This window comes from Euleptes europaea, chromosome 14 (genome assembly GCF_029931775.1).
Source record: "Euleptes europaea isolate rEulEur1 chromosome 14, rEulEur1.hap1, whole genome shotgun sequence".
Taxonomy (NCBI): Eukaryota; Metazoa; Chordata; class Lepidosauria; order Squamata; family Sphaerodactylidae; genus Euleptes; species Euleptes europaea.
This window is the reverse complement of record NC_079325.1, coordinates 18,613,440-18,629,672: the sequence shown is the minus strand read 5'-3', so window position 1 is coordinate 18,629,672 and position 16,233 is coordinate 18,613,440. Positions and strand designations below refer to the sequence as shown.

General features: G+C 46.3%; 1 protein-coding gene across 1 annotated transcript; it reads left to right on the top strand.

Annotated features, from left to right (window-relative positions):
• Window positions 1-4,062: 4,062 nt before the first annotated feature.
• PGAM2 (phosphoglycerate mutase 2) lies at window positions 4,063-15,659 on the top strand. The gene is made up of 3 exons (XM_056860692.1): window positions 4,063-4,514; window positions 6,389-6,569; window positions 15,465-15,659. Exons 1-3 carry the CDS (start codon window positions 4,101-4,103, stop codon window positions 15,632-15,634), a joined length of 765 nt encoding a protein of 254 aa, XP_056716670.1. The 5' UTR covers window positions 4,063-4,100; the 3' UTR covers window positions 15,635-15,659.
• The last annotated feature ends 574 nt before the right edge of the window (window positions 15,660-16,233 follow it).

Genomic DNA, 16,233 nt, shown 5'->3' with positions numbered 1-16,233 from the left:
ATGGTAATCTGCATGCCACAATATGATTGGCTACAAAGCCAGCAGTACAAAGAGAGCTGAGCAGGTAAGTGATGGATTCTTGTAGGGATATATACAATTCATACATTTTAGGTATAATCCCTTCCTAAACCTATGTGCACCTGATATAGTTTCACAATTGTTTTCTGCCATAAACTCAAGCCAGCTACACCCACCAACTAACTCCCAACTAAGGTACTGCAGGTGTTTTAATTAGTAAAAAGGTAAAGGTCCCCTGTGCAAGCACCGGGTCATTCCTGACCCATGGGGTGACATCACATCCCGACGTTTACTAGGCAGACTTTGTTTACGGGGTGGTTTGCCAGGGCCTTCCCCAGTCATCTTCCCTTTACCCCCAGCAAGCTGGGTACTCATTTTACTGACCTCAGAAGGATGGAAGGCTGAGTCAACCTTGTTAATTAGTAATAATCCTGAAATGCTGGAGTGGATGGGATAATACTTCTCTGAAGTGGTAATCTACTTTCTGTACTGTTTATAGTATGAACACATGAAGCTGCCTTATACTGAATCAGACCCTTGGTCCATCAAAGTCAGTATTGTCTATTCAGACCGGCAGCGGCTCTTCAGGGTCTCAGGCAGAGGTCTTTCACATCATCTACTTGCCTAGTCCCTTTAACTGGAGATGCTGAGTATTGAACCTGGGACCTTCTGCATGCCAAGCAGATGCTCTACCACTGAACCACAGCCCCTCCTTGCCTTAGATAGTATGTTGTTCAAATTGTTCCCTGATTGTGTAATCCTAGTCTTCTTGCATTGTTCATTGGCTGTCTCATGCTGTCTGATTGCATTGGTTTATATCCTGCAATCTGCCTTGAGTCTTAGCAAGAAAGGCGGACTGAAGTGTGAACCCAAGTTGTCAGATCAGAGATCTCTTGTACTTTTAAGAGTTGCATTGAGGAGAGAAGAATTTCACCAGGCACAATGGCAGGCAACCCACAAGAAAACAGAGCAAATTAGTGTCTGCTAAAATCCTAAATAATGTGCATTGTAACACTGGGTGATGGTAGTTTTTTTTTTTTTTTTTTTTGTCAATGAATAACCCAATCTGGAATTTCCTTACTTTTTTGAGCATGTGTAATGGCGCCACCTGGTGGACACTTGCCTAAGTGTCCCTCCTATATCTATCATTGTAAGCCAGGATCCCCAACCTTTTTGAGCCTGCGGGTATATTTGTAATTCTGACACAGCATGGTAGGCGCAGCCATAAAATGGCTGTCACAGGAGGTGGAGCCAGCCACAAAATGTGTAACTAACTTTTGGAAGTGAAGGACTTTGCGCTGGCTCTTAACCTCAGACTACAGAGCGGGGACCATGAGAGAGTCAAGTAGATAGGTCAGGACACAGGGTATTCTTTCCTCTACTGCCGATGCAATCCCTTTGATGCTATCCCTCCTTCTGCTTTCACACCTTCTCTCCACGCACACACATGGTTCCTGCATCCTTATCCATCCTAGGTAGTTAGACTAGTTTAGGAACCTATCTCTACCCTATCCTATTTAGAATGAAGTTCCTTACAATAAAGGAAGCATATTAGTTTGCAAAGATAGAAGAGGCTCTGAGTGTAAGTTTGTTTTAGCACAGCACACAGACCATATGGGCTTTGCTGCATAATTTGCCTTTGTGCACTCTGCTATCATTGCGGATCGAGAAAAATCCCAATAGGTTATGAAAAACCAACGCTAGCCACTTTAAATAAATGACTGATGCTAGAACTACGGTAAGTGGAGGGCAGAAATGGTAATGCACCATGTGCCGTTCTCGTGAGTCAGGAAAAGTGAAATAGACCCATCTGATTCTTGAATTTCTATGGAGATCCAACCCTATCATGTGCCTCTTTGTTTGTATGGTACATCTCCTGTGCTTTTCATAGTTGCATGTGAAGCAGAAATTCAGCAGGTGACTATTTTCCCCAGCATGGAAATGTAGTGATGGGAAAAACCTCCTCTGCAAATTTTCTCCTCCCCCCTCCAGTTAAAGGCATCGTAGCCTTGCCAGAAAAATAGGTGGCAACTGTGCGTACCCAACTGGACGTACATACTCATGAAACCTTCAAGCAGACTGCGTGTTATGAAAGGCTTCTGGCACCAGGGTGCAGAGCTGTGTTTCATAACCTGTAAACATGCAGAAAAGTCATGGGTTCAGTGCAAAATAGCCTGGTTAGTGGTATATAGTTAGGAGTATGCCAAACAACACATGGAAAAGGTATTCAGTTCAATTCAAGACCTTTATTGGCATACACATGAAAAAGGTAGCTGTAATACATGTGGATATTTTTACCCCACTGGTCAAACAACCACTGGTCAAGCTACTTGGATAAAAAAGGAGCACTAGGACCCAAAAGCCACCTCCGCCTTTGGAGAGTGAGGCAGTCTGGGAACTGTAAGATCAATCATAATTTTTGAATACTTTCCTTTGCACCTCCGAGTTCAATCTATTAGTAAAATTAAAACTGTGTTCCCTTCTTTTAGTTGGCATAACAGATAGATCAGGTTTAAGGGTTGCAGCAGGCAGGGATGGGATTTAGGGGGCGTTCATCTTTCTGTTTGCTAGCTTTCTAGGGGTGCCCAGGTGCTCCAGAACCTTACCTTTATCCCCAGCAGATGTTAGTACAAATCTCCGAAGATGATCTGGAAAAACCTTATAAAGTATCCCTGCCTTCCCTTCATGTTGAAGGCTCTTCATTCCATGCATATTTTGAAGAATTCCTCTGTATGAGCAGGGATGTTGGGGGTAGGATTGCCAGGTCCCTCTTCCCACCAGCGGGAGGGTTTTGGGCCAGGGCCTGAGGAAGGCAGGGTTTGGAGAGGGGAGGGACTTCAATGCCATAGAGTCCAATTGCCAAAGCAGCTATTTTCTCCAGGGGAACTGACCTCTATCGGCTGGAGATCAGTTGTAATAGCAGGAGATCTCCAGCTAGTAACTGGAGGTTGGCAACCCCATTGGGGGGACTGGCCTAGGGATGCCGGCCTCCAGGTGGGACCTGGGGATCCCCTGGAATTACTGCTCCTCTCCAGACAATGGAGGTCAATTCCCCTGGAGAAATGGCTGCTTTGGAAGGGGGACTCTGTGGCGTTGTACCCCACGGAGGTCCCTGTCCTCCTCATGCTTCACCCCCAACTTTCTGGTAGTTTCCCAACCTGGATCTGGCAAAACAAACAAAAAACAACAACAACCCATCTCCTGCCAGTGTCCAGGAGGGATCTGGCAACCCAAGACTGACCATATCCTCCATGCTCTAACCCCAACCTGCCCACCTAACTTTCCATATGTCTGTATTATTCCCTCACTCTCCTAGTCGCCCTTCCACCCTAGACCTCTTTGCTTCCGTCTCTGCCCAGGAGATAGCAAGCCGAATGAGAATCCAGAGCCGGCCTCTCTTTTGGGCACTTTAAAGTCCAGGATAGCACTAAACTGCGGCTATCGTATTTTGGTCATGTCATGAGACGACAAGAGTCACTGGAAAAGACACTCATGCTAGGAAAAGTTGAGGGCAGCAGGAAAAGAGGAAGACCCAACAAGAGATGGATTGACTCAATAAAGGAAGCCACAGCCTTCAATTTGCAAGATCTGAGCAAGGCTGCAAAGACAGGACGTTTTGGAGGACTTTCATTCATAGGGTCGCCATGAGTCGGAAGCGACTCGACGGCACTTAACACACACACAGCACTTTGAAACTGGAGGTTGCTTTCTATTTGGATCCCCGGAGGCTGGGTTCAGCCCCCTTCCCTGTTTCCTCCTTCAGCAAAAGCCTCAGAAGGTCACAGGCCTGCCGAGGTCCCGGCTATTTTTGGCCTAGAGGCAAGGGGAACCTCTCCCGGTTGCTATTTTCACTTGTAGACCGTAGCCTGGAGGGAGCCTGCGACTGGCTGTCTGCAGCTGTCTTTCCACTCCAAAGTGGGTACTGGTTGGCCAGAAGGTTTAAAGGGGGGAGAGGGAAGAGTCATATAAATAGTGGGAGCGCGTCCATTCTGGGTGTTGGTGCTCAGGGCAGGGCTGGCGTGTCTCCTTCCTATGCTGGTGCTGGCCTTTCGCTGAGCCACTGCCTCTTTCCCACCAGAGCCATGCCAACCCACCGCCTCGTGATCGTGCGGCACGGCGAGAGCACCTGGAACCAGGAGAACCGTTTCTGCGGCTGGTTCGACGCCGAGCTGAGCGAGAAAGGGAGAGAGGAAGCCAAGCGCGGGGCCCAGGCTGTGAAGGATGCCGCCTACGAGTTTGACATCTGCTACACCTCTGTGCTGAAGAGGGCAATCCGCACGCTCTGGTACATCCTGGACGGCATCGACCAGATGTGGCTGCCCGTGGTGCGCACCTGGCGCCTGAACGAGCGCCACTACGGGGGCCTGACCGGGCTCAACAAGGCCGAGACCGCAGCCAAGCACGGCGAGGAGCAGGTCAAGGTCTGGAGACGCTCCTACGACATCCCCCCACCCCCGATGGATGAAAAGCACCCTTATTATAAGGTTATCAGCAAGGTGAGTGCTGATCCAACCCTACAAGGAAAGCCAGCATGGTGTAGTGGTTAAGAGCGGTGTTTTGGAGCGGTGGACTCTGATCTGGAGAACCTGGTTTGATTCCCTGCTCTTCCACATGAGCAGCGAAGGCTAATCTGGTGAACTGGATTTGTTTCCCCACTCCTACAAACGAAGCCAGCTGGGTGACCTTGGGCAAGTCACAGTTCTCTTAGAGCTCTCTCAGCCCCAGCTACTTCATAGAGTGTCTGTTGTGGGGAGGGGAAGGTGGTTGTAAGCTGGTTTGAGTCTCCCTTAAGTGGCAGAGAAAGTTGGCATATAAAAACCAACTCTTCTTCAAGGGAAGTGGCCACCACAAGAGGAATCTTGGCCATTCAGAAGAATCCAAAATGTAGCCATAAAATATACTGAGTGGGTCTGAGTGGGATTTTCGGGTGCAGATAATGATTGAAAACGAGGGTGACGTGATCAAAATGGAGACGGTATATTTATTGGTTTAGATATTTATATCCTGGGTTTCTCCTCCATGGTGACCCCAAATGGCTCTTTCATTGTTCTCCCCTCCTCCATTTTATTCACACAACAACAACCCTGTGAGGTAGGTTAGGCTGAGAGTGATTGGCCAAAGGTCACCTTTGAGCTTTCATGACAGAGAAGGTATTCAAACCTTAGTCTCCTGAATACTTTAATGGTACTGCAACCACTCCAGTGTGCTGGCAATCTGCAGCATTTAAAGGGCAATGGAAGTAGTAGTGAAAGGCAGAAGAGGGAAACTACAACTTAGGGTGCAGGACAACTTTGATTGAGCCCCTAAAATTGAGTTTGGGCTGGTTTTCTCACCCACCAGATGCAAAGGGGGAAAGCAGCCTTGAATTTACCCAGTGTGGAGAAATAGAACATGGTTCTTAACTCCTTGGTGATAACCCACTTAACGTGCCAAGGCAGTCAATCGTCTGGATGGTGGGGCGCTTTCTATCATTGATTCATTTATTTAGAAAATGTATATGCTGCCTCTCCAGAGACCTGCTCAAGGTGGTTTCTTTTTTATCTCTCTTGCATGCTGTGGGATTGATTCCCCCAAGCAAGCAGCCTGTAGCCAGAGGGCATCTCTTGGGAAAGAGCCAGCTTGTGGGATGAATTTGGTACAAAGCTTTAAGAGCCGGAGGCTTTTCCTGCTTGTAGTGTAACATCCATGGAATCTTGTTCAGGGAGTGAAGACGTGTCTGTGCCCCTCACCCTGTGTGCACTCTACTCCCTCCCCCCTGTCCTGCCCCCAGCAAGACATGCGAGTATATTCCCCTTCCTTTCACATTGTAAAAGACCTTTTAACCTACATTTTCTTTCCTGCTTGCCACACGATTCACCTGTTTGTTGCATGCACCCCAAAGCAGTATTATGTTCCTTTAACTCTGCAGGTGATAATTCCCTACATAATATAAACAACAGCATAGGTGGCTATAAAGATACTGTACCAAAAGAAAACATCCAATAAATGAGCAATTTTACTGATGACTACTAATGTATGCTCAAACATGGAAAAAAGAGTCACAAATACAGATTGAGAAGATGCTCAAAAAACAACTATTGTATAATAGAAACCGTAATCAAATACATTCCAATATCAACTGATTCAATAATCAAACCATCAGTGTCCATACAATGAACAGATGAAAGCAACATCAATAGAGTCACACGAAGAGATATGTAGTTCGAGGGCATTCTGACGTTTCATGTGAAGATTTCATCACCCTTTTCTTTGAATAATGTTGATCCATTAAAGGGAGATGTTTATCTACAATCTTCCCAACAGAAATCCCATAGGAAATGGCACACTCCTTCTTTGGTATAACCTCTTGTCCCTTTGTTATGCTCTCCAGGAAAGGCGCTATGCAGGTCTGAAGGCTGGGGAGCTGCCCGCTTGCGAGAGCCTCAAAGACACCATTGCCCGCGCCCTGCCCTTCTGGAATGATGAAATCGCACCCCAGATCAAAGCTGGCAAGAGGGTACTTATTGCTGCTCATGGCAACAGCCTTCGGGGGATTGTCAAGCACTTGGAAGGTAAGGGCTGCTTTGTGTTACCTTCCTTCTCATTCCCTGCCTTGGTGATTCTGTTGCATTTCCCCACCTACCCTAAAGCTGCTTGATGCATGTTGTCCAGTTCAGAGGGGAAAGCCGCTAAACATATGGGCTGTACCTGTTACTTGTGTGGATCCTGCAACTGCACCTCATGAAGGCAGAGGCTGGCATAGCATCCCAAGTCCATGTTCCTGAAAATCTCAGCTTTCCTTCTTAAAAAAAAACAAGTCTCCTGCCCCTAAAAGGTAAAGGTCCCCTGTGCAATCACCGGGTCAGTCCTGACCCATGGGGTGATGTCACATCCCGACGTTTCCTAGGCAGACTTTGTTTACAGGGTGGTTTGCCAGTGCCTTCCCCAGTCATCTTCCCTTTACCCCCAGGAAGCTGGGTACTCATTTGACCAACCTCGGAAGGATGGAAGGCTGAGTCAACCTTGAGCCGGCTACCTGAAACCAACTTCTGTCAAAATCGAACTCAGGTCATGAGCAGAGCTTGGACTGCAGTACTGCAGATTACCACTCTGCGCCACGGGGCTCCTGCTCCTAAGGGCTGTGAAAATAGACTGCCTGATGAAATCTCAGGACCCAGAGACGCTTCTGAGCAGGACTTCGGGTAGTTGGTGGTTAGGGCTTCAGTGACCTATCCTGGAAACTTTGTACATGAACCAAAAGAGAATAAAGTGTGCAAAACAGGCAGGTTATGTGCATATTCGATAAATTTAAATCATGCATAGAGTTCATGGAGTTCAGCTTTTCATCTCCTACCTCTCTTTCCCTCTCTCTATACACACACACACACACACACACACACACATGCACGCACAAGTTCAAGGTCTCTCCTTCCATGGGTAGTTGCAATCTGATCTTGAGCACAGAACTAGTTCAATAATGCAGCCATCAGGGATGTGGAATCTTTTACTAAGGATGTCTAGTGCACGGGTGCATTTCACATCCCACAGCCTGCTTTATGCCATAGTTGGTTCTTTTAACCCCATGGAATGATCTTGCAGGGATGCTCGTGGAACACCTCTGAGACCAGGGTACCAGAGCGGACAGCTGGACTGTGGCCATGATGGTGAACAATATCGCTTTCAAGCGACCTTTAGCTGGGCAGAGTGCCAGGCCCGTGGCTTCCCAGCTATGCCCCCAGCCTACTTCCCGCTCAGCTCTCTATGGCTTCTGTTTGCTTCTTGGAAAAAACCCCAACCTTTCTACAGAATTTCCTGAAGAAGAGCATCCTTGCAGCATGGAGCAATTAGCAGGAGAAATGTCCACCATCTCAAAAGCATCCAGATTTCTTGGACATATGTTGTGTGGCTGAGGCTAGGAATGTTCTTTGGACTAGTTTCCAGGAAGAGTGTGATACTGTTCTCCTAATAAGGTTTCCAGGTTGCCACCTAAAGATTCCTCCGTACCTTTAAATCTGTTGTTTAATCTGAGCTCTCTGTTCTTTCCCTTGCCTCTCCTTTGCCTGGTGTGTGGAATACTGTCAGTCCAGCTCCCAGCCCGGCAACTCAACCTCATGGTGTTCCTTCTGCATTAGAGGGTGGTCACATCCTAAGTGTGGTCTGAGTTGTTTCCTGAAGGGCTGCTTGCACGAGTATGGCCATTGCTTCTTTTAGACGGAAGGGGTGCCCAACTTGACACTGTTGGTGTATAAAAGCCCAAAGAAGTAGTTTATCTGTGTACTAACCAGCTGCTGCCACGGACTGATCGGGGCATCTTCCTTCCCATGCTCCAACATGGACTTGCAGTCATCTACTGTCTTTCTTTGGTTTATTATACTAGTTTTGTGACGTGATGAGCCAGGGATCGTGGGGATCAGGAAGACACGTTTGCCTAGATCAGACTTGGTAGAGGTGTCGGTGTGTGTACTTGAAATGTTTGTGTTGGTTGGAGTGTTGTTGTTGTTCCACCTTTCTGTTCCCAGGAATGCCCAAGGCATTCCCAACCAAAAGTATGAACACTTTTTAAAAAACCAGTCTGTTAACGAATGCCTAAATCCCCCCCATGTGTGTATTTAAAAACACACTCACAAAATAACAAAAAAAACAGTCTGAGGCAAACTGAAGCAAGTAGTTCTTCACAGGAACTCACTTGTGGAACTCACTGCTACTAGATGTGGTCATAGGCACTGGCTTAGAGGGACTTAAACATCAGTTGGTAGGTCTATGTAGGCTAGGTCTATAATTGGCTTTTAGCCACGATAGCCAAATGGGACCTCTGGGTTTAGAGGCAGATGCCTCGATTTGCCTGCAGGCCCTGCTTGTGGGCTTCCTAGTGGCATCTGAGTGGCTGCTGTTGGGCACAAGATGGACTAGGTTTACTCTTGGTCTGATCCAACATGACTCCTCTTAATGTTCCGTAAAATGGCAACAGAAAACCAATAAAAGCAGCAAGAGGAAGTGGGAGAAACTATCAAAATTAAACAGTAGCACTGAAAAGGTGTAATACTTGTTTATTGGTCCCCTGGACATTTTCTTGCTTTTTGCAACTTGACATCAAACCAGTAGCCAAACTTCTTCTGATGAAGAGGCCTAAGGGTGCAGCAGCAAGACAGGGGATCAATGCAATGCAGAAGAGCCAGAAATTTAAATACTAGTAGTGATTTAACTGTATGTCATGTGATTTAACTGTATTAAATATTGCTAACATTTAGCTTTATCATTGTATAAAACACTTAATGCATGTTGGTTATCCATGTGCCTTTGCTCCCCAATGGCCACAAGATGGAGACAGCTTTGCTTAACACGTACAGAAGCGCGGACAAAAACGTACACAAATTACATTTGGGTGCAGTCACCGTCAAATTCCAGTGTATCTTTGGTAGTAAAATATCACCCCCCAGAATTTGTTTGTGGTTGCAGAAGTCTCTGTTTCACAATAGTTTGGTTCTATTTCAAACATCTATTATGATTGATCCTTATTTATCATTGACGTTGGTATTTGAGGAATCATTTTTCTGCTGCATCTGTGTGTAAGGTCATAAATGTTGCCCAATTAAGCCCATTGTTTGCATTAACCTACAGACAACTGCATCATTTTAGTTACCTGCTTCCCTGGATCAGTTTTCCTTCGAGAAAAAACAGATGGAACCTTCTCTGTGCTTTTTGCCTAAGAAAGCATAACCCGGGATGACTATCTAACCTGGATTTTTTAATTCAGAAAAATAGTGTACATTTTCCTTATGTGTCCACAGATGACAAGGCTAGAGGTATTCTTTCTTTTTAACAAAACCTGAAAATTTAGAAGAAGGACTTGGCACGTTTGTTTGAGTAACCAGTTAAGTAGGTGGTCTGTAGGCCCTTTGCTGCGATGGCACTGGTTCTGAATTGGTGTTTGGGGTTGCGTAGGTTGATCAGTGGTGCGCTGCCGAGTAAACAGCTCTGCTTTGTGACGTTACATGTCCGTTTTGTGATTCTAACACACAACCTTAGTCTCTGCGTCTGAGTTCAGTGTGTTCTCCTCTGCTATGAACTATGACCCTCCATTTGGGGCCTGGAGATCTCCCGGGATTACAGCTGAACTCCAGATGACAGAGATCAGTTCCCCTAGAGAAAATGGCTGCTTTGGAGGGTGGACTCTATAGCATTATACCCTGCTTAGGCCCCTCTATCCCCAAACCCCACCTTCTCTGGGCTCCAACTCCAAATCTCCAGGGATTTGCCAACTCAGAGTTGGCAATCCTATGACCTCTGCAATGCTGGTGCTTCTGAGCAGAATTGGGCCTACCTCTTCTGCCCGAGTCAATTCTATGTGCTCTGGGTGTTCAGTGCTTGATTTGAGCCTTGTATTACATCCAGGAGTTTCACCTGTTGGACATATGAGTAGGGTTGCCAGCTCCAGGTTAGGAAATACCTGGATATTTTGGGGGTGGAGCCTGAGAACTTGAGAGCCGGCGTGCTGTAGCGGTTAAGAGCAGTGGTTTGGTGCCGTGGAATCTGATCTGGAGAACCGGGTTGGATTCCCCACTGCTCCACATGAGTGGCAGAGGCTAATCTGGTGAACTGGATTTGTTTCCCCACTCCTACACACAAAGCCAGCTGGGTGACCTTGGACAAGTTACAGCTCTCTCAGCCCCACCTACCTCACAGGGTGTCTGTTGTGGGGAGGGGAAGGGAAGGTGATTGTAAGCCGGTTTGAGTCTCCCTTAAGTGGCAGAGAAAGTCGGCATATAAAAACCAACTCTTCTTCTGAGAAGGGCGGGGTTTGGAGAGGGGAGGGACTTCAATGCCATAGAGTCCAATTGCCAAAGTGGCCATTTTCTCCAGGGGAACTGATCTTGGTCACCTGGAGATCAGTAGCAGTAGATCTCCAGCCACCACCTGGAGGTTGGCAACCCTACATACATGCCTTCGGACCTTCCGCACAGTGAGCCTGGGTTTTCTCCCTGTCAAACCTGACCCCCTCAGCCGCTTGATACAGGAGCTGGTTGCTCTGCAGGCTGCTGAAGGTTGTGTTGCTATTTCCAGTCTGGAATCGCATTTCAAGACTTGAGAGGTCTCGTTCCCATGCTTGGCGACCCGGCAGTTTGCCTGTAGCCCTCCTCCTACCCCAGGATTCTGTTTCTTTGACCTCTGTGCATTGAGCCCTGGCCCAAAAGGTCATGGGCATTCCAAGGAGAGATCTCACAATTCAGGAATAAGAGAGGACATCGTACATTATAAAAACGGAGCAAGCAGAAGCCTATGGCCTGGGAGCTTCCACGGTGCCTTCTACTGGTTGCTGCTGAGACTGTACCATTTCCATGAGATTTACAATATTCTTCTTCTGTTATCTGTGCATTTTGCTGTACTTGCAATGAGCAGAACCTGTGTGCTGTCTTTCAGACCTGACAGTGAGCATTGTTCATTTCATATAGATGGGTCTCTGGGTAGGAAACTGTAACTGTCTTGGTAGGTGGTTCTTGCAAGTAAATTAGTTTCTTGCAGGATTTAAATTCTCTGTATTTCAAACAAGTTAGGGGAGGGGGCTGTGGCTCAGTGGTAGAGTCTCTGCTTGGCATGCAGACGGTCCCAGGTTCAATCCCCGGCATCCCTAGTCAAAGGGACTAGGCAAGTAGGTGATGTGAAAGACCTCTACCTGAAACCCTGGAGAGCCGCTGCCGGTTTGAGTAGACAACACTGACTTTGATGGACCACGGGTCTGATTCAGTATAAGGCAGCTTCATGTGTTCAAGATAGTTGAAGGGGAAAGCAGTTATTATTAGTATATATCTTCCCCTATACAGTTATTCTTTTAATATTTTTCCTCTGAACCTTCCTCTGGTTTAATTTGTCAAGAACGATTCCAGTGGGTTGCCTGTGCCAGTTTACAAAAAGGAACAAAACAGGAATTCGGTGGCATTTTATAGACTTACAAAATTTATTTCAGCATAAGCTTTTGGGAGCCAGAGCTTATTTCTTCAAATGCATAGGGGTGTTAATCCATCAGACTTGATTTATATACACAACAGAAAGTTACAGAGAGAGGCCAGTTCAAAGCAAGCTCCAGTCCAAAGAATAAACAGCTCGCTCAGGAGGAGTGTAAGACATTTGCAGCTGCTGTTAGATAGTAAAAATGTAAAATCCAGTGCAGGATGAAGTGAGATAAACAGATACAACAGCAAGGTTCAGAGGTATAGTTGATATTGACATCTTTGGGATGGGAAATGCAAGATAGTGAGTAGGAAATTACTGGTCCCTGCTAAGACCTGGCTGAAAGATAGCTTTAACTCTATTGATGAATGTTTCCCTTTGCATTCTCCCTTTGAAGTTCTTGTGTAGGAGAACATTAGTATGCCTTGGAAGGCAGTAAAAAAGCAAACGAAGAGCCCCATAGCACCTTAAAGACTAACCTTCCTCATTAAATGTAGAGAAGAACATCTGAAAAAATAGTCTCGATTCAAGAAAGTTTATGTTGCAAGAAGGGTTTTGTCTTCAAGATGTCACAGGACTCTTCTTAAAGAATAATATCCTACAATAACAAGAGCCTATGGCGATGAGACAGATTCCCCACAATGAATGGCACCAATATACGGAACAGAAGCCATGGATGTAGCTCTATAGCTCTAATATAGCAAACAGCTACTGAAAACACTTGAGTGAAGAAGGTTGTTGTTAATACAGGGGGACATCAGCAAATCATGCTGCCTTCTTCTTTCCTAGCAGAGTCCCTGGGCCTTTAACCGCTGAGACTGAAATGAGGTGGCATTGAGTACTTAATCCAGAAACCACTTCCCTTCCTTGGTAGTAATTTGCCAACTGCTAGAGAAGTATAGGCTGCCTTGGGCCAGCCAAGAATGTGCCTTTCTGTATGTATGTGTGGGATAAAGCAGAGCTCCTCACCTTCCCCTTCTCTGGATCTGTCTGATAGCTCAAGCTCCATGCAGCTAACTCATAAGAACGTAAGAAGAGTCCTGCTGGATCAGACTGGTGGTCCATCTAGTCTAGCATCCTGCCTCACGCAGTGGCCAATCAGGAGCCCTAGAGGGCCTCAGCAAACAAGACCTTCCCCTGAAGGTTGCCTCCTTGCACTGGGATTCAGAGGTTGACTGCCCCTGAATGAGGATGTTCTCTTTAGTCATCTTGGCTAGCAGCCATTTTGTTGTGGAAGAATCTCTCAAAGGAAAGTCAAAGCCAAAAGAACGGACTGTGAAAAGTTTTTTTATTCTGTGCGGACACACAAATAAGCTAACAGGGAAACCGAAATTGGTGAGCCTTCTGAAAACCGAGCCCACAGTTGGTATCTGACTAAAATTTACGACACTCCGAGGCATCCCTTCTGGAGATAGGCATCCCATGCCCACCCCAGCAGGCATCTGGACTTGGCAAAAGCCTGGCAAAGGTATGCAGCATCCATTTCAAGAGATTCCTTAGAAATGGGGAGTTGCCCTTTGACCCAGGAAGAAAGTGGAGAGTCCATCAAAACTCCCCCCCCCCAGAAAGACTGAGCTAATAAACCTTCCCTTTATGATCTTAGGGTGTATTTGCACACAGCCCTTTTTGGTACAAGGTGCAAACAGGTGAGGGGAAATTCTCCACCTCCTTCCCCCCCCCTTGGATAGTTGACAGGCCATTGTGGCAGATGGCCAAGCCATGACATCTGTATGCTGATCTCTTCCCATCACAGATGTTTACGTCCTTTGTCCATCTCTATGTACTGGAGTTTGTGGCTCAACTGAAAAGTAAACACAGGACAGCTTTGCGTCTTCCTAAAATATGGGTATCTTTCTACAGTGGCTGGTATTTTCAGTGTTACAAACTAGGGCGTGTGAGCTATTTAGAATTGTGCTTGAGGTCTGGTTTACACAGGATGATTTGGCAGAATCCAGGGGTGTTAGAAAGCATTGGACCACAGGTGGGAAATTGTTTTGTTTTGTTTTGTTTTTAATTGCTCCTCCAAGTAAAGGGGGAAATAAACCTCCTTGCAAACAAGAAAAGCCTAGTATGACCAGAAGAGCCTGCTCTCTCACTGTTGGTGGGGTGCAGGGTTTTTTCCCTCCAGTTGTTCTGATTTGCATGAAGAGAGATCCCCTAAAACTGCTCTCCGTGCTAAGCCAGCTTTGTTTTGCAGTGAGGTTTTTTAAAAACTTGGGCAAGCAACTAAAAATAACATTTCTAAGGGAAAGCTACAGCAGCCTCATTATAACTGGGCTGATGTAAGGGGTGGAAGAGGGTCTGATCTATGGATGATCTGACTGTGGTAGGTGTGTGGGTTTCATTGAACTTTCAAAATAAAACCTGCCAGGGTTCAAACCATGGAAGCCCCTTCCTCTAGTGCCCAGTGGTACAGAGGGATGGTGGTCGCTCAGCAGAAAGGGAAGAAAACCGTGTACAAGTTCCCCTGAGCTACTCTATTTTTCCCCATGTCGAGGCCTTTAGAAAGGACCATGGCACAGCTATGTTTCTGTCCCACATTGCTTCCTCCAATCTTAGAGTGGCTTTAACATCTGTGCGATTTCAAACTATGCTTTCTGCCATTTTAACAGGTCGCTATACAAAAACACCCACCACTGCTTGTTTGTGTATTTGTGCAGCCTTGGTCCCAGAAGACCATCCACATTATGCTTTGTTTTGCCCTTTGTATACAGAGCCCAGAAATAAATTGCTTGCTGACATGCTAAAGGGTATAAATTCTTCTCCTGTGGAGGAGAAACTAATTTTCTTTCTTTCCAATTTGGATCAATATGTCTCTTTTAGGGTGGCACAATTCCCCTTGGCAGCCAAGAAAATATGGGCCAGAGTTGTGACTAAAAGCTGAACTATTTTAATTGTATATTGTGAAGGTGTTTGTGTGTTTTTAACTGTGATTTTAAGAGCTTTTAACTTTATTATGTTCTTGCTTTTGCTATAGTTGTGAGTGTCCCTCTGTGTGTCTTAATTGTAATGGCCTTTGGCCTTATACAATAAATGTTGTGCTTATGGATAGATTATTGTTAGTCAGTCTTAACTGATTATTGTCTTAACTCTCCATGGGCCCCTTGGCTCCCTCTTGCAGTGCTGTTCGTTATGGCCAGATGTATTCTCCAATGTGCATATGATAGGGAGACAGCATGTGTAGTGGTTAGAGTGTTGGACTGGGATCTGGGAGACCCAAATTTGAAGCTCCCACTCTGCCATGGAAGCTTGCTGGGTGACCTTGGCAAGTTACTCTCTTCTGGCCTCACCTACCTCACAGAGTGGTGGCTGCAAGGATAAAATGGAGGAGAGGAGAATACTGTTGTAAGCCTCTTTGAATTCCCAATGGGTATAAAAGTGGGGCATAAATATCTAAAGCAGATGAATAACTTCAGGCAGTTTAGAGCCAGGCCTTGACTGCCAATCAAAGAGCTTTTGATGGCCAACGAAGATGGTGCTGTTGCAGGACCCCGTCTGACCTGCTTCCTTTCCCCACCCAGGGATGTCCGACGCAGCCATCATGGAGCTCAACCTCCCAACTGGGATTCCCATTGTGTATGAGTTGGATGACAACCTGAAGCCGACGAAGCCTATGCAGTTCCTGGGCGACGAAGAGACCGTGCGGAAGGCCATGGAGGCTGTGGCAGCCCAGGGCAAGGTCAAGAAATGAGAGGGAAGAACAATGGGTGAAATAAACACATTAAAAAAAAACTTGGAATCAGTGAGATCTGTTTGTTGGGAGCGCTTTCCTGCAAGGCAATGGTGGGCAGTGGGAGGGAACAGTCGCGTTGGGAAATGGAACGTTATTAACCATCTTCTGCTAACTGGGTCTTGAAATACATATATTGCCTGTGGTCTGATTAATGCAGCACATGATAAGGTCTTTGATCTTTGGGTGATCAAATATATATAGAAGAATGCTTTCTAAAAACTTTGACAAGGACCCACAGCTGCTCTTGATAAACGGAGTCGCTTGACTGTGTCTGTCGGAAAGCATTCAGGAAGTCTTGAAAATGCAATTGCTAATGTGTGTCCTGCCCTGACCTGGATGGCCAAGGCTAGCCTGATCTCACCAGCATCAACTCTCAGAAGCTAAGTAGGGTCAGCCCTGGTTAGTGCTTGGATGGGAGACCACCACTCCTCCCAGGGACAGGGATGAAGGTTCCCCCCAGCCACCCCTATCCATTAGGAGTTACCGAGTGTGTCAGTCTCTAATTATATGTGATGAGCCAATGGATCCATCTACAAGCAAATCCCAGTATCTTCTCT

Excerpts from the sequence above, each read along its gene's own strand:
- PGAM2 (XM_056860692.1), top strand. The coding sequence starts at position 4,101 with ATGCCAACCCACCGCCTCGTGATCGTGCGGCACGGCGAGAGCACCTGG. Across the intron at positions 4,515-6,388 it reads ATTATAAGGTTATCAGCAAG|GAAAGGCGCTATGCAGGTCT; the intron begins GTGAGTGCTGAT and ends TATGCTCTCCAG. Across the intron at positions 6,570-15,464 it reads GATTGTCAAGCACTTGGAAG|GGATGTCCGACGCAGCCATC; the intron begins GTAAGGGCTGCT and ends TTCCCCACCCAG.